This window comes from Falco rusticolus, chromosome Z, assembly GCF_015220075.1.
Source record: "Falco rusticolus isolate bFalRus1 chromosome Z, bFalRus1.pri, whole genome shotgun sequence".
Lineage (NCBI taxonomy): Eukaryota > Metazoa > Chordata > Aves > Falconiformes > Falconidae > Falco > Falco rusticolus.
Window position 1 is genome coordinate 16,841,012 of NC_051210.1, and position 23,482 is coordinate 16,864,493.

Genomic DNA, 23,482 nt, shown 5'->3' on the forward strand with positions numbered 1-23,482 from the left:
TCCAGCACAAAAAAAGCACCTGCCTGCCAGGTCCTCAGCCTGGAGTCCTCAAGAGACATTCAGGGCCACTAGCCAGAATAAAATACATGAAAGTGAAAATATTTTCATTATAGAAAGGCACAGGTATCAGGGCACAAGTGGTTTTAATACGCATGTGCAGTTAAGCACGTTCTTGCTATTTGAATATGTCGTCATTCAACAGACCCCATGGGATGGGGGTCCTGGGGTCAGGACCTGTATTTTTTAGTATGTGTATGTGTCCCAGGGGGAACACAAGAAGTGGTGCTCTGTCCTGATATCCTTTCCACAACAAGTAAAGGAGTCCCACAGAAGGGGTGGGTGGGAGATGGACAGGACTCACGTGCAAGAAGGGAGGCTCCTTCCTGCTTTCATGGCAAGTGTCAGGATCAGGAAGCCTTCTTCCTTCCACCACTTTATCTTACATGAAACAGCCCCTCCACCAATGTGCCTGACTAAACCATTAAAGCAACCTAAGAACACCTTTGACCAGACAGGCTGCAGCTGGGTGTCCCAAACTATCCTCAACACAGCTCTGCTCTTCCAGGCATCTACAGCAGTCCTCCTGCTACCAGCCCCACACCACTGTCCCACAGGAGGCAACAACCCCTGTTTGCCCAAAATGGAGATGGGAAGTACTGGTGTTCCTTGTCTGGCTACAGACAGCGTTGTGGTGTTACTCTGTGCAGCAAAACGTACTTGGTCTCTGCATTCTGTGTATCAAATGTTTGGTCCTGTTATTAAAAGAAGAGAGTAGAAAGGAGAAAATACCATAATATTGTTAAGGTTGACTTCCTCAAGGTCAGGATCATTGTTTTGTATTCGTTTCAGAGTTTCCTCCACATCTGTTGAGTTCGGTTCCTCATCAGGAACTGGTTTGTACTGTGTGGGCTTAATCACACCTGCAAGTGAAACCAAAAGCACCCTGTGAAGCAGCATATTCTCTTTGGGTGTGTTTCTCCTCTTCCAGAAGCAGTGCTGGGAGAGGGAAGCATGACTGACAAACAGATGCAAGAGAAGCGACTGAACAAGCACTCATCAGCTCCACTTAATGCTCACACGCATCCAGGAACACCGCGCAGCACTGGGGCCAACAAGCACAGGACAGCCAGTGCCTGCTGTTAGGCACTCTCAGGGTCCAAAACTGGGTGACGGAGGGCACACTGCCTGTGGGGCTGTTCCCTGGGCTGTGCCAGCTCCCAGACAGTGCCAGGGCAGCAGCCTGAGACCGCACCGCCTCACTCAGGGCAAGGATGCACCAGAGACGGCCCCAGCAATCACAGGCTGCTCTGACATTCACAGCTCCAACCTTCAGCCTAAAAATAATTCCCACGTTGCTAGCAGTTTCAAAGCCAAACACTGCATCCTGCTAACACTCTAAATCACTTACTGTTGAGCCCTTCTTTGTTCACGATGGTGCTGCTCCCCAGTGCCTCATAGTACTGCTGGTTACTCATCAAGGTGTGCATGCCAAGGATGGCTGCAGAGAAAGAAAAGGAGAACTTGACTTGAGTAATTGCAGGCTCCAAAGCCAGGAAGGTTGCACACATGTCATGCTGCCCAGGACGGGGGTCCATAGCACACTACCTTTCTCTGTGCAAGCACAGAATACACAAAGGTGGGATCAAGCCCCCCAGCTGTCATAAATAACAGGGCTCAAATGTGCTCCCTTATTTATCCCAAGGTAGGATTCCAATCCATGATCCGTAGGAGAAGAAGAACGTCATCTTGTGGACAACAAACAGACAAACAGCAAAGACTTCCCAGCAGCCAACCTGATCACACAGAAACAGCGAGGGGAAGACAACAAAACACACAAAAAAGGCCACTGGCAGCATTTAATCTAAGGAGCCCAGTCCAGCAGGAGCCTGCATGTCCTCATCCTTGCTCACCTGGGCATGTGCTGCACACTGTGACAGTCCAGTTTTTGTGATGAGCTGTGCTCCACACAGAGCCAGACGGACCCCTCAGGCAGCAACACACGAGGTGACTGTCATCTAAAGCATGACAATGCACATCATGCTTTTACTCCACAACAAGCAGGGGTGGTGGTATGCTTTGAACTGATTTTGTACTCTTGGAAGTTGACATGGTGAGAGGCTAAAGCTCTGCTGGCTCAGTCAAAATGCAGGAAGTGATGGTATGAAAAAAATTGAAAGGCTGTAAGAGCCTAAACCCCAAACTTCTGCCAATTTGTGCGTCTCAGGCTTATGACTGCAAAATCAATATGCAAATGCACATTGAAATGTGCCCAGGGGGATCTACTGACATTCTTGCAGCTGCGAATAAGCCGTGGGAAGCCAATGGCTTAAAAACACTTGGGCAAAGATTCCGTTTATAAAAATAACCTTGCTACTCACATAAAGTTCATGTTTGAAAATAAACTGGGTTTTAATCTTTTTTTTCCCTGTAAATGACTATATGACTTTCTAAAAGAAGATCCTGACACACCAATACCTGCAACTAACAGACACATTTGAACAGATCTTGACCTCCACATGGGCACAGTGATTACAATAAATAAGGAACAAATCTTTCCATAAAATTCATGCATGCCACCACAAAGGCACTTTGCTTTCCCACAAACTGCTCCTGTTATGCTTGTTTGGCACCAATGAGTCTGTCACCATTTGTTCGGTGCTTTGACCAAGAAGGGCTGGCAGTTGCAGGAGAAGGCTACCCCCAAGGCCCATCACAGGGATGTCATCTGCTATGGTGACAGCTCACTGTGGCTCCAGGTCCAGGTTGCATGGGCAGGCCAGTCTGCAGCAAAGGGTGTCAACAAACCACCCACTTCCCCACACCATCCCCAGCCCACCCCCAGCTGGACTGCACAGAGCCGAGCAGTCTCCATCGGCATGTCTGAGTGAGGCTGGGCACTCTGAGTTTGTATTTCAGCCAGCCCTTTCCTCTGCCATGTACTAACAGCCGGAATTTTCAGGAGAGCAAGACAGCTTGTAGAAGTGATTTGCAGGCTCAGCATCTGGGGACACATGTCCTCTCCCCAAACGCAGTTTCCTCTGACAACAAAAGCTCTCCACCAGCCAGGACTGTGAATACCTGGACTGATGACAGAGGGAGGGATCTGCGGTTATGACCATGCAGGCAGGGTTCTGAGGGGCTGGAGTTTGTGCCAGTAGCCAAGAGGGACCCGCTGTTTGTTAAGCCTGGTGCTTACTGTTTATTATCCAAAGGCACGGGAGCCCTTCCAGGATTCATTATGATCCACCCACAAGAGCAATCCTACTGGCCCAGCCAAGGAAGGCATCCAATACACTGTGGCTGACAACGAGCCCTGCTAATAGGCAGGAGCAATGCTGTCACTGTCAATATTGAGTTTTCAACACAGCTTGTATCACAACAGTTCTCCTGCTGCCACTTCAAGACTGTTCTCCTGACAACTGCTGAACAAGCTGCCCTGAACAGCATCTCTCTGTGAAAATAATTGCTGCACAGATCTGGAGCTTAGAAAGGCAGATTTTATAGGACAGGGCTTTACAGAAGTACAGGAGTACAGTAAAAAAGCAAACCCCAGAGATGCATTGCTTGGCCAAGGTACTTATGCTGGAAGCCTTAATGCAGAAACACATTTCTGAGCCAGAATATGGTATTATTATGCAGAAGATGTCTAGTTGGTGTGATTATTCTACAGGCTACCTTACAGACTTCTGGCAAGGAGGAGACTGCTAGGGGGTCTGGAAGTCTGAAGGAGACAGAGCCGGAAAAAACAAGCACTGAAAAACGTTCATCGACTTCTAGACCAGGAGGGGACATGTGAGCTCAGTAAAGCATCAAGGAGGTGTTCATATGCTCCTCCAGCCATGGCATATCCCACCCCACTCACAGAGCTAAGTTCACACTACTGGCTTCAGCAAGACACCAATATTGTCATCTCTGCAGAGGCAGAGCAATGAGGCTAGCAGGGGGTCACTTCCACTCAGACAACACTGCCTGAAAAGCAGCAGCGGAACACTGCTTGAACTTACCTACCATGGCAGTGTGCAGCCCCCCCTCGGACAGGGACCACAACTGCCCTTGCTTTGTACAGGGCTTGTTTAGCTTGGTGAAGAGCTTGAACAGCACCTGCAATCGCTCCAGCCCCCTCTCCAGCTCGCTGTGTATTCCAGCCTGCTTCTCAGTCACTGTGAGGTGCACCGACCTTTAACGCTGGATTCCCTCACCCCTGAGCTAACACAACACCAACCAACTGCACGAACCGCAAGAAATCCATAGCTTTAAAAGGTGTTGGAAAAGCTCTTTAACTATTTTCTGTTGCTGTGAGGTGTCATAGGAATAAAAATTCCTATTGTATTACAAGGTACCAACGAGGAACGTGCCTCAGGACAGCAGATGAACCCACACCCACTGCCACCACCTACACCTCCCTAAAATTTGCTCCCCCCACTATACACTGACCCTTCCTCACCCCTCTTGGCTTCTCCTCAGTGTCATTACCCTGCCTCCCTCATCCGCAACCCTTTCTCCCCTTTGTAAGTACACTGTCCAATTACTTCTCATGTTCCCCAACATCTGAACCAGTGGGTAGATTTAGATTAGGTATTAGGAAGAAATTCTTCCCTGTGAGGGCGGCGAGGTGCTGGCATGGGCTGCCCAGAGCAGCTGTGGATGCCCCATCCCCGGCAGTGCTCAAGCCCAGGCTGGATGGGGATCTGAGCAACCTGGGCTGGTGGAAGGTGTCCCTGCCACGGTGGGGAGTTGAAACTAGGTGATCCTAGAATCACAGGATCATTTAGGTTAGAAAAGACCCCTAAGATCATCAGGTCCAACCGTTAACCCAGCACTGCCAAGTCCGCCACTAAACCAAACCATGTCCCTATGCACCACATTTAAAACAGGCATTTTTTTAACACCTCCAGGGATGGTGATTCCACCACCTCCCTGGGCAGCCTGTTCCAATGCTTCACCACACTTTCAGTGAAGAAAGTTTTCCTAATCTCCAATCTAAATCTCTCTGTTTGATCTTTAAGATCCCTTCGAACCCAAATCATTCTGTCATTCTATGATTAACAAAAAGCAGCCCTGAGCACCTGTTGAAACGCTGCTCTAACCTGACAGCGCCTTTAAGAGGTTGCACAAGAAATTCACGTTCTCACTGAGTCTGCTTGATTGTTTCCTAGAGGTTTGGCTTGAGGAAAGCTGTGCTCCTAAAGGTGACAGGCTGCAATTTGCAAGATTCAGTGGCAGATACAGAAGAGATCAAACAGCACACACTGTTCCCTTGATAAATCCTTCTTCTCCCTCCTCAGCTTTGGTCTGTGCTCCCGCTTAAATCACATGGGCTGAGAGTAACTTTAAATATACACTTCTTTTTTAATAAAGAAATAAATCCTGTCAAAACTGACAGCATTCAGATAAACAACAAAAAGCTCAATAGCTGATTTCCTGCAAAAGAACGAACAAAAAGAAACTAGTAGTCAAACAACTTGAACTCTCAATTCACATGAAACTATTTTACCAGCAATGTCACAGAGCTCTGCATCAGAGGCATTAGCCAGGGCTTCCTCCAGTTCCGGCTCCAGAGTCACACTTTCCAAAACAGGATCCATTGGCTTCTGCTTGGGGATCCAAGCTTTTCCTATAAATGCAAAGTGAGGTCACTCTCAGTAGAGCTATAACACCTGCTTCACAAGCCATGCAGATGCATTTTCACGGGGTGAGATTTGCATAGTGGAAAGAACAGAGGGGGCACAAGGACCTAGAGAAAAATAAGAGGAGACACTGAATCCCATCCCATCAGCTCAGTGTGAGTCCTGCTGTGATGCCAGCCAGGAGGCACCTGCCAGACACCTCCAACTGTGGAGCTCAACTCTTTCACCAGCACGCAGAGGACTGCAGCTACTAAAACCCAACAGTCCATTGGCACAGGACGATGACTGTTCAGTGCGCAGCGCTCAGAAAGCCATGCACAGCCATACCCTGCAGGACTTCACCTCTCTGAAAGGGACAGAGTTTGTGCTGCTTCTCCTAAAAGGGATGGAGATTTGCCAGCTCTCACACGGACAAAGAGAGGCCAGTGGCCTGCACCCAGCACCCAGCAGGACTGATCCCACCACTGAGACAGTTCCTGCTGCTAAACTCTGAATGCATGGTGGCAGGGCAGGTGGTACTTCAGCCAGAAGAAGGTGGAAAGGTGGTGGTGGAAGGGCCCTGGCAGCAGGCAGAGGTAGCATTCCAGCACATGGGATGCAAGGAGGCTTGGGGCAGCTGGTCTGGCTCGATGTTGTTACAGAGAGCAGTAGGACAAGGGGGAGAGACACGGAGGGCATGCCAGGTGGAGACCCCCATGCTGTGTCTCCTGGGACAGCAGCAAGCCAAGGAACAGGCCTCTTCCCTACAAGTCAGGTCTGAGATTTCACAGCACGGCACCTACCTGCAACCACCCCCACCACCAGAGAAAAGAGAGAGGCTTGTAAGTGTTTTAACACAGTAGCAGGGAGCAGCCTGTTTGAGTAAACCCAGCCCTGCTGTGGGACAGGACGGGGAGGAGGAGGGATCCCAGGGTATTTTGGAGCAGTCCTCTCCCTGAAATAGCCCAGGATCACTGCAGAGAGATAGCGAGTGCAAAGGTCTCAGCCCGGCATGCCAGCTAGGACTATTTTTGTCCCCAGCCTGAAACCAGAGTCAGTGGCACCAAAGGGGAGAAACAAAGATCCTGCTGCTCAGGGATGTGCAGAAACAGAAGGGGCTAAATTTAGCCTCAAGGAAAAAGCAACTGCGCTTTGGGGTTCCGCAGTAGGAAATCGAGGCTGCTATAAACAGCCTTTTGCAAAACACCCCATCTCCTGCCTGCACGCTGCCGCCCCAACAAAGACGGCAGGAATCTGCCTCCCGGGACACAGCTGCTCTCGCAAAAATAGGTGCAGTGTCACATGTGCCGGCATGGCCAGGCACCTTCTGGGCACTCTGTAGCACAATGAGTGGGAAGGGCTGGCCCTGGGCTCTGGCTTGGTGCGGAGACCCGGCACCGCTGTCCCACCAAACACACAGCTTGGCAAACCATACACAGCATCTGGTCAGTTCAGTAGGGAATAGGAGAAACAGGGCAGGCTTAATTCTGCCGTCACACAGTAACTCCTTTTGATATCTCAGTGACATCAAAACTTCTGGGGTTTAATTTTGGCAAGTTTCCCATGTCAGTCATGCTTTATTACAAGTTTGAACTTTAAATTAAACTGTGTATGCAAACACAGCACTATATATCATAATACAGCGTGTATGCACAGACCAACTCCTACCCTGTCCGGCAGCACAGCCAGGGACAGCACCTCCCACGGCAAACTAATAAATCACCCTCTGAACTGCAAACGTGGTAGTTTATTTCCAGCTCTGCCACAACTGTGAACTATGTAATTTACCACCTCTGGCTCACGGTCAATGTAAGTAGTGTTTTCACTCAACAGCACGTTACAAGTGAAAATATGTTTAACGTGTTTGAGATCATATCAGGTTGAAATACGATTAGCTCAGACCAGATGCTGAAGACTCAAAATGCCTGAAATACCTTTGTCTCATGCAGAGCACTGCTACTACCTGCTGGGCTAGCCAGGCTGGTGGAGAACGCGGGGCTGGGCTATACTTGAAGCTGCTTGATTGCTCTTCCTGACAGCACTCAGTTTACTCTTTTCATTTATTTCTTTCAAGGATAACTAATTTTTTTTTGCCAAAAATACCACCTCGAGTTTTACTAAATTGTCAGATTTAACACAAGCTCTTTCTTAAAGATGCACATGGATCAGTAAGGAGGCAGATTTGAGAAAGACCTCAGCTGGGAAACAGGATCACATGCCCACGTTTTCAGCACTTCTTTCTTGACGTGGGGCAACCAGTAGTGCAAACAGCATACAACCAGATCTTCAGCTTCAGGGGCACTGTGGTATGGAGTGAGACACAACAGCTGCTGAGAAGCTCCTAGAACCATGAGGCAAGGAATTGACCAGACCGCATCCCATGTCGGACGATATTCAGAGTGGCAATGGGAGCAGCAAAGCCCTCTGGATAACGGGACATGTCCCAGGAGAACAGGAAAAGATACCAGAGGAGAGGCAGAGCAAGTCCCTTGCTCACAGGCCCCAGGGCCACGCCAAGCAGGGACGCAGCAGTCACTGCAAGCTAAGATGCAGCAAAACAGGAACATGCAAGCTGCAGAGGACTGGGAAACAAGGCCAGGGCCGTCAAGAGGTGACTAGGTGGGAAGTGTTGTGATCATCACAGCTGAGGGGAGCTGTGGAGTGCCTCCATACCGAGATGAAGTTCAAAGTGTTGGGACTGGAGCATGAAAGGCAATGGTGGAAGACAGAGTGCAGCCAGAAGAGCTCAGAGGAGCACAGGGCAGAGAATGAACAGGAGAGGACAGAAGATGATGTCTTCCCCAGAGCTGGACACAGCTGCAGTGGGATGGGGATGGAAAGAGGCTGCACACTGGTACAGCCTCTGCCTATCACTTAACAACATATCAGGTGGTACCCAAATCAGCAAGCACACAGACCTCTTGAGCACACCCCAGTTTATTAGCCAGCCTGGGCTGGGGCCAGAGAGCAGAGAGAGCAGATCCACCACCCCAGTGGTATCAGAATGAAGTTGTGCTTAGCATTGCAGGTCAGACACAACCCTTCTGCTGTGCACCCGCTATGCCTTCATCATGACACGCTCAGCATGGTGCAAAGGATAACCATACCTCTCTTTTCACCTGTGAAGGGAACCAAGTCTTCTCTGTCTTTAACGTCCTTTGCCTGCTTTTCTAGGTGGGCCATGAGTTCCTCCCTTTTGAATGGGCCAGTTGGTGGCTTTTGTGTCTGATCCCGCTGCCTGAGCCCTGCTGGCAGCAATGCATTCTAGGCACAGAAGGGAGAAACACAGATTATCTTTGCAGGCTGAGATCCCCATCCACCAAACACTGTCCCCTCTCCACTTTCCTCATTGCACTGTCCTTCTTCCACATTGCTGGACAATTTGCGTCTCCTCTTGTCAAAGGTTATCTCCATCCAACCCCACCGATTCCCACATTTTCTGAGACACGTGGTGCTCCTTCCCCCCTCCAGTTTCAAATGCTGGCTCCATTACAAGATCTGCGTGCTGCCAAGTGGTTGTTTCTCCATAACAACAGCTCCATCTCTTTCTCTGGGGGCTCTCAGCCATCACCTCCTGCTCCTCTAGCATTTTCCCACACTCTCACCATTTCTGCTGCCTCTTTGCAACAGTCATAGTGCTAGAACTGAGCTGCTAAACTCAGCCTGTTTTCTCCTCCCTATATGTATCTGTCCAAGTGCTTACATGCTCCATGTGTCCCAGTAAGTTCTGGCCTTTCACAGAACCAGAACTTTGCACACACCATCTTTTCTGGTGGTCTCTTCTGCCTTTCATGACACATCACAAAACTACAGGCAGGGTTTCGCAAAGAAGGTCACTCTGTTGCAGATCAAAATCCCTGTGAACCTCAGCCCTTTTTTGAACTGCCTCCTTGTTATTCAGTCACATTAGACACCATGGGAAGTTGCTTTGTGCCTGACACATATGGCACGTAAGCACCTGCTTATATTTAAATATAGAACAGCCTTAATGCAGTAAGACTATTCCCAGATTTGCCACTAAGCATGTTCTTTAAAGGCTTGCTGGGTAGAAGTCGATGTTTACTTTTTAAGACATCCAAGGTGATTTTGAACAACATGCCAATTTTTCCATGCCCACCTAACAGAAGAAATCCATTGTAATTTAAATTTGTATCGTTGAAAAGCCTTGGAAGGAAAATGACTAATAGGAAACAATTACATTCAGGCAAGCTTGGAGAGCAACAGAGGAGAGCTGTGCTAATGCACAAGCAGGGAAGCATAGGAAACAGCTTGCTTCCTCAGGCTTTGCGCTGTGAGAGGTGACCAAGCTTTAACTCCTGTACTCAGGCTACACCTGTACAATGTTGGCAAATATTTTACCTTTCCACACCTTTCACAGAACGCTGCCTGACTCTGTGTCTTCTGAGGCAGCTGTAACCAGCCCATCAGCTTAATCCCAGGAGCTAGCCTGCCACCTCTTAATTATTTTCCTGTGTTGCAATTAAAAATACTGATGATGCAACCTACACTGCCCATCACTTCCCCCAGAAAGACCAACTGCATGCTGCAGGAATGATTTCTCACTTGGCAGTGCCCAGCCGCCTCATCATCTAACGTTGCCGTAACCCAGTGGCCTGCCAGTTGGCTCTGCATGTCCCCTGCTAAAGCCACAGGACAACGTTGCCTCCAAAAAGCTTTCAGGGCTTGGCACCCACAGGCTCAGTATCTGCATATGCGCAGCTCCTGCTGATGTTGGGAGGTTGCTAAAAAAAACCCAGTTATCCCATTTTACAAAACTCTGGGATCTGGATTTCAGCCTAAATGGAGGAAAATACAGACCGTTTCAAGTCTGCTATGAAAAAAAGCCAAACATGCCACAAAACCCAAAACATTCCCTCCAAGGTGGCCTGATCAGAAGCAGAATCCAGTTTCCATAGATGTCCTGCCCTGCACCAGCACTGGCTCACATCGGTGCTGCAAATCACAGCGCTTGTCACGCTGCAGCATGTGTGCCCAGGCAAGGGCAGGGGAATACCACAGAAACAAAGTCCCAGGTGCAGCCCACGCTTCCGATGCCAAAACTGTTTCTGCTCGTCTACAGCCAGTCTCTTCCATCCTTGCACTGAGCACAGGCTCTGCAAAGAATCCCACTTAAATACAGATTACTAATGTAGCCCGTTCCCCCACAACTACTGAGATTTACCACCTCGCAAATCTCATGTAAAAATTACTTACATCAGGATCCAGCTCTTCCAGCTCATTCTCTAGCTTCCTGAGCTCCTCCTCTGTCAGAGCCCCAAGGATCTTGTCTTCATCCAAGTCTCGGTATTTTTCTAGCTCCTTTCTGTAAGACATCTTAGAGGAGTCTCGTGAATCTCACTTTTATGTCAAAACAGGACCTGAAATGAAAACAAGAAGCATAACACTGAGTACATGAAACACAGCACTGTAGCCTGGCTGGCAGGGGAATGCCGAACACCACCGAGCTGCGGAAGATCTACGCTTAAAGCATGGCTGACTTTAAAGCCAGGTCAGATTGCTCAGGGGCCCCCTGGTCCATATCCCACATGCAAGGAACAGCCCACGGTCATGAGAGCGGCACAATTTCAGCAGCACGTTGCTCCACCACAGACTCCCAAGGCAGCACTGAGGAAGTACTTTGTACAGGACCCTGGCTAGAGATGTCTTTCTCCAAGCAATGCTAGATGTTAGGTATCCTGGGCACTTATTTTCTCAAAAGACAATAAACCAGAAATCATAAAGTCTGCAGCTCTCATGCCCTTAGAAGCCCCCCAGTAACACCTCTCTGCACATGGCACTCCAGGTAACAATGTCACCAGATGGGAAAACAGATTTGTAACATCACTGAGTATCTCTGAGCCCTGTAAACCTCCATGAGGTTACAGTGTGTGACACTCCTTCCCATGTTTTAAAGCCACAAGGAGATCAGGAAGTATTATCCACTCACGTTTAGGAGGCTGCCAGTTTAACGTGCTGTTTAGTGACCCACCTTCCCCGAGAGCACACGTGTTTGCACTGCTGCGAGCTAAGCAGCTGACCTGAGCGTTACCGCATGTCTAAAACAACCCTTGAGGAAAAGAAGTGGGAGTAGCATAGTGAATGACCTATCCGGATAATCCTTGATGACCCAGGGGTTTGTCCCGCGTCGCCTAATATAAAACGCCATACAGAGTCACACACACGTAAATGGACCTCTGCCAGCTCTAAGACTGTAGTAGACCTTCTACAAAGGTCAACTTGTTTAAAATGTGCAGGTGGGTTATAAATACACTCACTACAACACACAAGAGTGTATCCAACTCTGCTTTTTTTCTTTTTTTCTGAAAGTTTCCTTCTGTTCCATAGCACTGTTTACATTTCTTACATATTATTTACATGGCACATATCTATATTTTTTTGGCTTGATTTTTGTGGAGGGTATTGAACCATAGATAATTGGAAGTGATTTTTCCTACAGTTTTAAAAAAAGTCTTTTTATTCTTTCAAGTGGCACTTACACTAAAATAACAGCGAGGCCTGTGCATTTTTCAAGGAGCCAGACATCTTTTGAGTTTCTATAAATGGCCTTTTTTTGGCCTCTGCAGAGCATCAGAGCTCTACCCCGAGTCACATCTCTCCAGCTTTGCTCATCCTCTCCGGGCAGATCATGCTCTTATGATTGCTCTTCATTAGCGGAGAAGTCTCTTTATACAACTTGCAACACAGCTGCTGTTCCAGATAGGAAAATTATCTTTAGCTTGTTCACAGAAGGGCACATTAATGCACACATGGCTCGACAGCAAGCCCTTAAATTTAGAGCTGTCATCTGGTCAGACGTTTGGTTCCCCACTGGTGTGGTGGTAACTCCTGCATCACTCACATTCCTGCCACTCGCCACTTAGGAGGTGTAGCACCAGGAGATGGTGCCTACTGGATGGAAAGAGCAGCCCCCCAGGCTCCCACAGCTGGGAGCTGAGGGAGTGAAAACTGGCTTTTTGTTGGCCTGCTTTGCTCCATGTGGCAACCGTCCACCTGTGGCACTTAGAGTCGAGAGCAGTAGGGGGGTGACGGAGGAAGCGCAGGCTGCAGGGCGCAGTGGGTTTGGCCGAGTGAGGCGGTGGGGACCCCAGCACTCGGGGGCTTCACCATGCCCCTGCAGCGCTCAGCACCTTGAGCAACAATACTGATGTGCAGCAGCCACCCACACCGCTGTGCCCTCGTCAGGCTAGCAGCTGCGACCAGCAGCTTGGCCCCAGCAAGGCTGCGCTGCTGGTCAGCACAGAGAAAAGCAGAGCCTTTATCACAACGACCCACGAACGAACGCTTGGATTTTTAGCAATTGTTACTACTCTGATGCAGGAGATCCTACAAAAGCAGCCTAAACCTGGATCCGGAGATGTGTTGTGCCACTGCGGCCTTAGATTGAAGTGCATGAACCTCAAGCAGTCTGTATTTCACACTCAATTTTCAGTTTTTGCTATTCTGTGGAAGGAGCGGGAGCTAAGAGCAGGCAGCAAGGCAGAGGACAACCCCCCTGAGGCTGCTAAATTCCCTGTAATGGCTTCAAAATGTCCACATCTGCCACGCACATAGCCATTCCGATCTTGGCTACATGTGGATGACTATTGTAGGCGGCAGCCCCAGCCCCTTCCTGGCAATCGGGGTAGTCTGAAGTGGCGGCTCGGTGGGGACCGGGGCGCAGCCTCCGCAGGGCTGACCTTGCTGCCTCCTGCCAGAAGGACAGAGGCTGTCAGCACCGAGACGCAAAAGGCAGGACAGATGTCGGATGTCAGCATGCACAGGCAATGCTTCTGGAAAATGCTTCAGGTTTCAAAGCATCCTGCAGAGATATGAAGCTGGGACTGCATATAGCAAAGGCCCTGAGGGTTGAGGACAGGTGCAGAGCCTGCTGAAACACAGCTGAAATCCCCGCAGGGAGAAGTTTGTTTGCTACACACACCAAGCAGAGCTGCCAGGAGGAGACAGTGCCCTCGCAGCCTCACTGGTGCAGCCGGACGGTGCCAATGACTCGCGCAGCTCCTGCAGTGCGCGCACTGGGAGCACCGGCCGTGACTGCGGTGGCAGGACATTCAGTGCCATGAGCTGAGTGGGTTTAGCATCGCGTCCCCCCGCACAGCCTCCAGGACTAGGACACTTGCTGGCTCTCACTTATCTCCACATCCCAGGCCTCTTCTACCCTATCTTGCTAACGAGTGCTGGGAGAAAGAGCAAAATAGCATCTGCTCTAAATGGCAAGAGGGGTTTATAGTGCCAAAAATAAGAAAGGAGATGAATTCTGCCTAAGCCTAACTATTTTCATTTATCCAACGGGCTGAAACACCCGCTGCCACGAACAGCGCTCCTTGAGCCATGTCAGGGTTCAAGCATTGTTTAACACAGGTGTCCCCCCCACCGACACCCACACTCTAAAAAACTAACAAGATCCTCCAGCACAACTGCAGTATTATATTCACATTTTAAACCCACACACTTCTGGACATTCAGGAAAGAGTTAACTCTAATTCACCACAAATCTGCTCCATCAAATCTATTCTCAGTGCCTTTCTAAGAGGGCAGCTTTGATTTCTTGCTGGTTTTCCTTAAACTTACCAACACGCTTTTCATTCAGTAAACAAAGGAAGCATCACATCAAAATATATACATAATATATAGAAGCTGCACAAGACTGACACAATTAAAACTTTAAGTCCTCAAAAACCTGAAATTCATATTAACTACCAAGACAGCAAGATACTAGGTCTCGTTGTCCAAAGTATTCATCAGACACATGAGAAGACAGCCCAAACACTTGTACTTGGGAAGTCTGAAGAGCACAAAAGTTGGTATGCATGGAGACCTATAGAAAGTTTCAAGGAGAAAAATTAAATTGGATGCGAGGTGAATGCACACCACAGGTCATCTACAGGGAAAAACTGTTCCTATCATGAATACAGAAAAACAAAACCAAACAAAAAGGCAACATTTGTGATTATAAGGGGGGTGGAATAGTTTCTTTCTGAAGGGTCCAAAACCACTGAACAAACAAATGGATGTTGTAGAAGAACTGAAAATGGAAAGCATCCCACATGACACTGAAAATACTCCTTTCAGTGCTCTGCACCGGTACGGCCCCCCTGCAGCACCATGCCCTTTCTGGGGCACCGAAACCCAAGAGAAGCACCAGCCTCTGTGCAGGGATCCAGCTGAGACCTGGGAAGGAGGCCCCTGTGGGACCACTGCATCCCATCCACTGTGGAGGGCAGCCACAGGGATGTGGTCATACTCCTCAGGTGGGCGAGCAGGGAGGGCAGGAGCAGGGCTGCAATGGGCTCAGGCTGCAACAGGCTGCCCCAGGAGGCTGCGGAGCAGCACCAGCTGAGTCAGAGCATCTGCAGGATCATCCCTCAGTGCTCTGACAACCCCAGGAAAAAGGACAAATGAGAAAGCAGAACTGGGTAAAGCGACAGAAACAGCAGCGAGCAAGACAAATTCCAAGAAAACACAAAAACGTCTTAGAAAAATAGAGGCTGATTTCCCCCGGGTGCTGTGCAACACGGAGCCCAGCCTCCCGGCGCACAGCCTCCCACATGCACCAGCATGCTAACAGTGGGAAACTACAGGAAGCCCTTTTCTTTTTGTATGTGTGTGGGGAGAAAGAGCAACCAACCTCGGCAAAGATACAGGACTTTTCAGTGGTAAATTCTGTCACCTGTTCAAGCCAAGCCCAACGCTGGCGTTTTGCGGCAGGCTGCAGCACGCAGCTGTCACCTCCACGGCCACGGGGACTGCAGCAGGCGGGGGGTCCAGTGCACCCCCAGTCATCTGCCGCACCGAATCGCCAGCAAAAGGCAGAGGACAGGAACTCTGTGTACTCTGCCTCCTGACGAGAGCCATGGCTGAAAAAACAAACAACCCCCACCCCAGACAACCCTCAAACCTGCCAGGAGACTTTTACAATGCTTTGAAATAAGAAAGCAGACCAAAGCTTTGGTTCCTGAGATAAGGAGGCTGCCAACAAGCATCACCAGCTTGTTGTCACCGTATTAATGGTTCTGGAAAAACTGCCAAGTTTGAAGGCAGAAGGCTATTCAGGATGAAAGCTGTTTTTAAGAGCACTGAAGGCAGAAGTTAACCTTGTGAGGGGTAACCTGGCTCGAGAACAGTTCATATTTGACTCACGCAGGGTTTTGATTTATGAGATTTTTTCATAGCTGAAATGTAAACCCAAGTCAAAGTTCAGAGCTATTACTTTTTACAGTCCAAAATAACAAACCAATGTCAACAAGCCCCTCTGTAGTTGCTAGAATTCCTTTTTACTTTTCTTTGACTTTTAGCATAACTTTAAAGATAAATGCCAGGGCTGTTTTTTGAGAAAACGTACGTACCTCGGGTGACCATTTCCTATAAACTCAAGAGAAGTGCTTTCTGTGCATGCACCTCAGTGAATCACCCAGGTGTAAAACCAAGAAGCAAGCCCTGCAGAGGAGGGAAGCATATCAGCTCCAGATGGTTTCCTAAATGAAGACTGTATTTTTATGTGGCCTCTAAGTGCTCTGATAAACTTTAAGGCCACTACCTAACTCTAATGAAATCTCACACAGGACTCAAACCCTAATTTCTTGTCAAGCTGCACACGTGTGCGAAGGGTCCATCAGCACAGGCATAATGTGGAGCAAGCCTAGGCATCTCCTTTGGCTGACTGTCAGGGAATGAAGGAGAGAGCTGGGGCATCTGCAGGGATGTCTAGGGACAGGGAGGGAACCAGAAGCACTTGAAGAAGGGGGAGCTGTTACAAGTGGTAGAGCTGGGGCAGACACAGGATGGGGATGCAGGCATGAAGGACATCAATCAACCAAAAAGTGAGTCTCTGCTGGTTTTGCTGCTCATGGGACAACTTGCAAACCCTGGCCTTGCATCCCAGCATACCTGGGTGCTGGTGTGCAAGAGCCTGACTCCGCAGCTGCCCTGCTGTTTGAGTCACTGAGCACGCCAACATCACCAGTTCCCAAGAGTTTCAAGAAGGGACCAACGAATTACGGCCAGATCCATTAACAACAGAGGGAAAGATGCCCAACAGCTCCTTCCAAGACCAAATCTAAAAATGTAACTCTCTGAGAATTTTGCAAAACCCGGTAGGAAATCAGAGCTGAGGACAGGGGGTGCTGGTTCTGCCCCCAGTGTCATCACACAACCTTACACATCGAAAGTATCGACTGTTGGGTGCTTCCTATCACCAGTTACCCTGGTCACAAGGGAAGTAAATGCAGATGTGCTGGTACAGGACCACTCTTCTCTCAGCACAGAGGTACGAAAGTCACACATGGAGCCAGCAGTCCCTTCTCTGGCAGACATAACCTGAGCCCAGCAGTGGCCCTGCAGGTGACCATGTGCCCCGTCCCTGCGGGACAGGCATCCAGCAGTTTACCCCATTTCAAATGAACATACTTTGCTCTTGCTAAACGTCAAGTCTTTGGCTTGAAGAAATGAAAGGAAGATAGGCATCTAAAGCCAGTCCTTTTAAGGGAATGGTCTCCTGCATATTTTTTGTAGATTCTTTTTTAGGCTCATTGTCTCAGGCAGAGAGGGAAGCATCTTTCAACAATGCATAAATACAGACCTAGGCTGCAGTGTCAAGCGTTGTTGGTCTGCTTGGGCTCTGCCTCACCACTTTGAATGTACAGGATGTTGAAACGTCTTGTCAAAGCTACAAGAGACTTCCTATATCTCTGCACTGGACTTGCAGTCTGAGGCGCACTAGAAAGCATCTAGCCAGGAGGTCCACAGAGGTGGGTATTTCTCTCTGCTTAACATCCCTGAGGCTGCAGCTAAATGCTGCATCCAGTTTGATGATCTCCAGTAGAAGGCAGGTCTTGACAGGATAAAGAGACTCCATTGCAGGGCCATCATGATGGGCAGGAGGCTGGGACACAGAAGATGTGAGGAGAAGTGGAGGCAACCGGACTTCTTCGGCCTGGAGAGGGAAAGGCTGCAGTGGGATCTAATTGCAGCCAGTCATCCCATGCCTAAAGGGAAAGGATTTCTAGAGAAGACAAAATCAGGCTTTCCACAGAGGTTATCAGGGGAAGGACAAGGGGCAATGGGGACAAGTTCTGGCAAGGGGAAAACTCCTTGCCACAAGAGTGGTGCAGCCCTTGGACAGGGACCACAGAGGTGGTGGGATCTTCATCCCTGGACATTCAATGCTTAACTGGGAAAGGCCCTGGGCAACCTGATCTAGCTCTGGGGCTAGGCCTGCTCAGAGGAGGACACCAGACTAGGAACATCCAGAGGACCCCCCTCACCCATCTAAACTTTCTGTGACTGGGTCTTAGAAGAATGTGTAGGTCTGTCCAACTGATTCCTTCTCTGCATTGGAGGAGGTTACACAGGATGGGAACCAGGCTCCAAGCTGATCCCCTGCATTTCACAAAAACTTGTTTTCTGCACTCACTTAGTTTATCCAGCTGAAGCAAAGTCCTCACTGCTGTGATCCAAGTTTGAATTCTGATTCTCGTTCAACACAAGGGAGTTTAGCTGCCTTCCTCTAAAACAAACTGTTAAACCATCATGAGCTTAGACTCATTGTTGAAGGTCACCTTGACTAAGCCCCTTGCTTCTGCAGAATGAGGATGAGTCACTCAGCCTCCAGGACACTATCATAGTATCATCTTGCTTTGCAGCTTTCTCACACCGAGAAGCCCTTGTGCAGCTTGCAGAGTAGCCAAGCATCATCTTGAACGATTACAAATAAAATAGAGCATACAAGGTAGCTGATGTATCCAGCCCCTGCTCAGCGAGCAGTGCCCACCTTCATCCCTTAGCTTTTCCACAGCAGAGTTGGACGGTGCCAGCACATTCATGCCCTGGCTGAGAAGAGTGGATAGAGAGAAGACAGGGGATGTTCCAGACAGTGAGAAGCTCCGTCATGTCAGATGCAGAAAGCAAGAGGTCAGCACACCCCGTCATAGTTCCAGGCAAGCCTGCCATCAGCCAGAAAGGCTGAGGCCCTCTCAGCCTCCCTACAAGAGGCTCATGCCTAATGAAATCCAGCGGGGAATCTGCGGTCCCTTCAGGAAACTCAGACTTCTCTAAGGAAGACCTGGATTTCCTCCAGTTTGACAAAAACCCCACAACCAGTAGCCACCAAGCTAAGACACACTAAAATTTGTATTTGAAAAGAAACATCTGGAAGGAGGCATCCTGGATCTATCAAAGCACACCGTGACTTCTGCCTCTCTAAATGAAATGCTGACCATGCAGAACACTCAGTGCTATCTGGAGTTATCATCACCGCCCAGAATCCTACAGCAATGAAGTTCCACACGCCATAGACAACACTTACTGATGCTGCTGCTTCAGTCCCACGGGGATCCTCACGCTGAAGCTGACATTCCCACTTGACAGCTCCACAGCAAACAGCTTGGCATCTGAGGTCATGCACACACTACGGGAAGCTCCCTGTGCTTGACTAAAGTGATCTCTCCCTTCATCCACTGCTGCTGAGGTGAGTCTTACACTGGCTGCATGCTCTTGGACCTTCCTCTCTCTTTGTGTGCTAGCAGCTCACCCAGTTCCTTATCCAGTACTCAGGAACTACCTGTTTCTCCTGGCCCTTCCCTCCTCGACGCTCCTGCAGCCTGCAAGCCACACAAACCAGTACTGGCTCTTGCCAAGCAGTCTTTCTCATCAGGGCCATCCAGCAAATAACCTGGATGTTTGGTGACCAGACAACATGTCAATGGGGTCAAATTCTGCCAAAGCCCAAACACAAACCTTTCCAGCTGCATCTCCCTTTTGCATATTTTTAAGGCACATGCTTGCAAATACAGTGATGCGTTCTCCTATTTGGGGTGAAGTTCTCTCACGCACCTGGCATGTACTTAAATCGTTAATTACTAATCCCTATGAAAAACACGTGGGCACACTTGAGTCATTAGTGACACCATGCACTCAGTTCCTGCTCTGTAACTTGAATCCTTCCACTTGGAAACTTCACAGCCAGCACAATCTCCTTTGAAAAGGGGTCCTGGGCTTCTTGCCTGAACTTCTCTCGGTCCTCAGATGGACTGCTGCTTCTCTGGAACACTCTAGTTGCAGGGAGCAGCTGAACCTGATGGATACCATATGAACACAGGAGCAGAAAGGCTCCAGCCTTGCACTGAGCAGTACCTTGGACTCCAGCAGGCGATGGTGATGTCCTGTAAAACAGAAGCCCTACCAGACTGCCCAGAGCAAAGCACAGCAAGCTGTTAGTAACACACCTACATCTGCATGTTCCTGATATCACCCCACTGCTTGTGTGTCTGAAGCAGAAGAAGTGAAAGTGAAATGCTCCATCACGGTGCTGCTAACAAGCCCTAGACAGGTTGATGCTTAATGAATGCCAGAGCAAAACGAGTACTGTTCCAGCAGCAATGAGCCTGTGGTGTATGCTGTGCACCAAATCCGAACGAGACATTTAACAGAGGTGGGACCCTCGCACAATCCTCTAAGGCCTGAAGAAACAAAGATGCCACCTGCAGCTGGGACAGCCACTACACCACAGAGTGCTGGCATGGGGCAGTGCTCTGGGGAAGCATGATTGTAGCTTTGTTTCCATGCTTCTCCCAGGGGTGCTGCCAGCCAGCGCACCCTGGGCTGGACAGACTTTGGTCTGAGCCAGGATAGGCTCTGATATGTGTTTATCTCATTCACCATGAACTAGTAGGAAGAACTCCTCTCAGGAGGGTGATACAGCTCTGAGGCAGGGCACCAGGGAGTGGGGTCTCCATCTTTGGGGGTCTGAAGCCACAACCTCCCTGGCTGAAGAAGGATCTGCTATGAGCTGGGGATGGACTAGAGAACTGTTGAGCCACCGGCAGTTCTGGGGTCGTGTGACAAAACACATGTGGCCATTTAGCAACATGGAGCCAAGAAACACAATTCTAATCTCCTGTTTCTTCCAAGGGTCTGATAATTTTACAAAATAAACACATTTTGACTACTAATCCCTGCCTAGAATAGAGAAGTGAAGACAGTCTTCCTAGCTCATGATTTGCAGATGGCTGTCAACTACACAGGGGAAAAAATGCAGAAAGCAGGTGCCAGCCTCCTCCCCTTGAGCTGTGCTGGGCTTTCACAAAAACTCCACATGCCTGGAAAACAGTGAAGCATCAAACAGAAAAGTAAAACAATTAATCTGCAAACATTACACTCGGTAGCACATCGCTCTGGGGGATAGAGTTAAACACCTAGCAACAGCAGACAGGTGCTTCTTACAGAAGGATCATTCAGGATTTCTTGAAAAGATCAGCCAAACTGTCCTTTAGGTAAATGGAAGTAAAACGTGGGCGAAGGAAAGCAGTAGTGAGATAGACCAGGCTGCCTCCACATCTGCTTGACTTTCACAAACACACTGAGCAGGAGGCAAGGCAGCAACATTTTCTGAGGATTGTGCAAAACCATATCATTTGGAGAAAAGCCAGCAGACCATCACAGCTGAGAAATGCGTGGAGAAAAGAACAGGATGAGTCAGGCTAGAAAACAAAGCAATGCTGAAGGGGGCGGGAAGTCCTGACAGGGGGAAAACAGAGACCTTGAAATGAGCAGCAGTGACCATACAATGCAGCACGCTTGTTGGAATACCCAAACACATATGGAATCATTTATGTTGGAAAAGACCTTTAAGATCATCGAGTCCAGCTGTTAACCCAGCACTGCCAAGCCCATCACTAAACCACATCCCTAAGCACCGCATCTACAAGTTTTTTAAATAACCCCAAGGATGGTGATTCCACCACCTCCCTGGGCAGCCTGTTCCAATGCTTCACCACACTTTCAGTGAAGAAAGTTTTCCTAATCTCCAATCTAAACCTCCCCTGGCGCAACTTGCAGCCGTTTCCTCTGGTCCTACCACTTCTTACTTGGGAGAAGAGACCAACCCCCACCTGCCCACAGCCTCCTGTCAGGCAGCTGTAGAGAGCAGCAAGGTCCCCCCTGAGCCCCCTCCTTTCCAGGCTAAACAACCCCAGTTCCCTCAGCGGCTCCCCACAAGACTTGTACATTAGAGCAACAGGCACAGAAGCTGTCAGGAGACAACAGTGCAGGCTCCTCTACACCACTGCAAAAGCCGTTTGGCTCCGGGCACTGCGGTGCTAGCAGGACGGTGCCTGGCTTTAGCATTGCAGCCCAGCCCCTCCTTCCAAGAATGCGTAAGACGAAGTGCTCACTACCATAACCTGAAGTAGGGCTTGCATGCTCAAAAGCTTGCCCAGTATTTGCTCTATCAGATAGTCTGAGAGCAGGTGCCACCTCTCAGCATCTTCTTGTCTCTTTGATGAGAAATTCTTCACTCCAGCATGAACTGGCAGGTCATATGTGGTGAAGGGATTTTACATACACTTTAAAGTAACCTCAGCCACGTGGATGAGCACTTTTCTGGCTCAAGGTGCTATACCCAAGGAAAGATGTAAAGCAGCTAGAGAGTGGACCTCTGCCTAGAGCTAGGGCAGCCGGTCCAGAAGGGGGGCAGCGGGCAGGTCCTGCCCAACGAACAGTCCAGGGACATTTCAAAAGCAGAAGCATATGGATGAGCACATCAGGATGGCACGTGTGCGAGGGCAGGAGCTGCGTCCAGCTGAGTGAACGAAAGTTATCTTGGAGATAGGCTGCACATTTCAAGCAAGGCAGTGACTAATTCAAGCCGGACAAAGTATGGCCACAGAAAATAACACCACAAGGACCGAAGGGCTCTCTCCCCCGCTAATTTCTACTTTTCCCGTACAAAAGCAGCGCAGCTTTCTATCGATCCATCCCGCGAAAAACCACTTCCCAGAAGAGCTCCCGGATTACAAACGCAACAGCCGCACAACAGCCCCACCAGCGGCCCTGGCCGCCCGTGGCCACCCCCCACCCCCCCCCCGCCCGCTGCGGGGCACCGCCGCGCACACCGGGGACACCGCCTGCCTTAGCCCGCCGGCTGCTCCGCGCACTCCCGGCGCAGCGCCCCGACCCTCCGGGAGCGGCCGGCCGGCCTGCCTGCCAGGCAGCAGGCTAGGGGGGGGAGGAGGCAGGCAGGCAGGCAGGCAGGGAGGGAGGCAGGCAGGCAGGCAGGCAGGCAGGCAGGGAGGCAGGGTGCCCCAACACCCAGCCCATCGCCCCTGCGCGCTGCCGGGCGCACGTAGCGCGGAGGCGGTCGCTATTTATGCCGAGCCGGTGCCGGCCAAATATTCTGCCCAGATAACCAACCCGCTTACCGCGCCCGTGGGCCGAGCCGAGCCGAGCCAAGCCGTGCCGAGCCGAGCCGAGCCGTGCCGTGCCGTGCCGTGCCGAGCCCGGGCGGCGCGTCCTGCCCGCGCCGGCACCGCTGCTGCGGGGGGCGGGGGTCCGTGCCCGGGCCCGGGCTCGGCACAGCCCGGCCGTCACTCAGCGGGGCCGGCCCCGCCGCCCCTCCCGGCCGCCAGCAGCTGTGCCCGCCCCGGCCCCGGCCCCGGCCCGCCCCGGCAGCCGAACCTGCCCCAGTGCCCGGGCGCGGCGGGCGGTGCCGGGGCTGCGGCACGGGCGGCACTTGCTTCCGAAGGGTCTTCTCCGCTGTCGGCGGCTCGGGCCCGCCGCGGCCCGCATTGTGCCCCGTGGCAAGTCGCAGGGTGGCGGCAGCCCCCCGCCAGCGCTGCGCTCTGGAGAAGCCCCGCGAAGAGGCGCGCCCGGGTCCACGGGAGCCCCGGCCGCCGCAAGGCACCCTGCGGCTGCGGCTGGGAAAACTCCTTCGCCTTCCCCCGGGGGCAGCGGTGCCGCCCCGGGAGGGGGCAGGGGAGCGGCGGGGGTCGCAAGGCTCAGCCAGACCAAGTCGCGGCCGCGCTGGCCTCTGCCTGGGCATGGCCCTGCTACCAGCGAGGGTGAGCACCTCGTAAAAGCTGCTT

General features: G+C 50.5%; 1 protein-coding gene across 4 annotated transcripts in view; it reads right to left on the reverse strand.

Annotated features, from left to right (window-relative positions):
- Nucleotides 1–22,977, reverse strand: part of TMOD1 (tropomodulin 1) — a 30,467-nt gene extending 7,490 nt beyond the window's left edge. Inside the window, exons 1-6 of one of the 4 annotated variants that reach the window (XM_037372920.1) lie at nt 22,820–22,977; nt 10,821–10,984; nt 8,714–8,870; nt 5,495–5,614; nt 1,409–1,498; nt 790–920 (exon numbers count right to left, since the gene is read on the reverse strand). In XM_037372920.1, coding sequence (XP_037228817.1) covers nt 790–920; nt 1,409–1,498; nt 5,495–5,614; nt 8,714–8,870; nt 10,821–10,940 — 618 coding nt within the window. In that variant the 5' untranslated portion in view covers nt 10,941–10,984; nt 22,820–22,977. Of the gene's footprint in view, nt 1–789; nt 921–1,408; nt 1,499–5,494; nt 5,615–8,713; nt 8,871–10,820; nt 11,492–22,819 lie in introns of those variants that run through there. The other 3 variants (XM_037372921.1, XM_037372919.1, XM_037372922.1) reach the window with 3 other exon arrangements.
- Nucleotides 22,978–23,482: the final 505 nt, after the last annotated feature.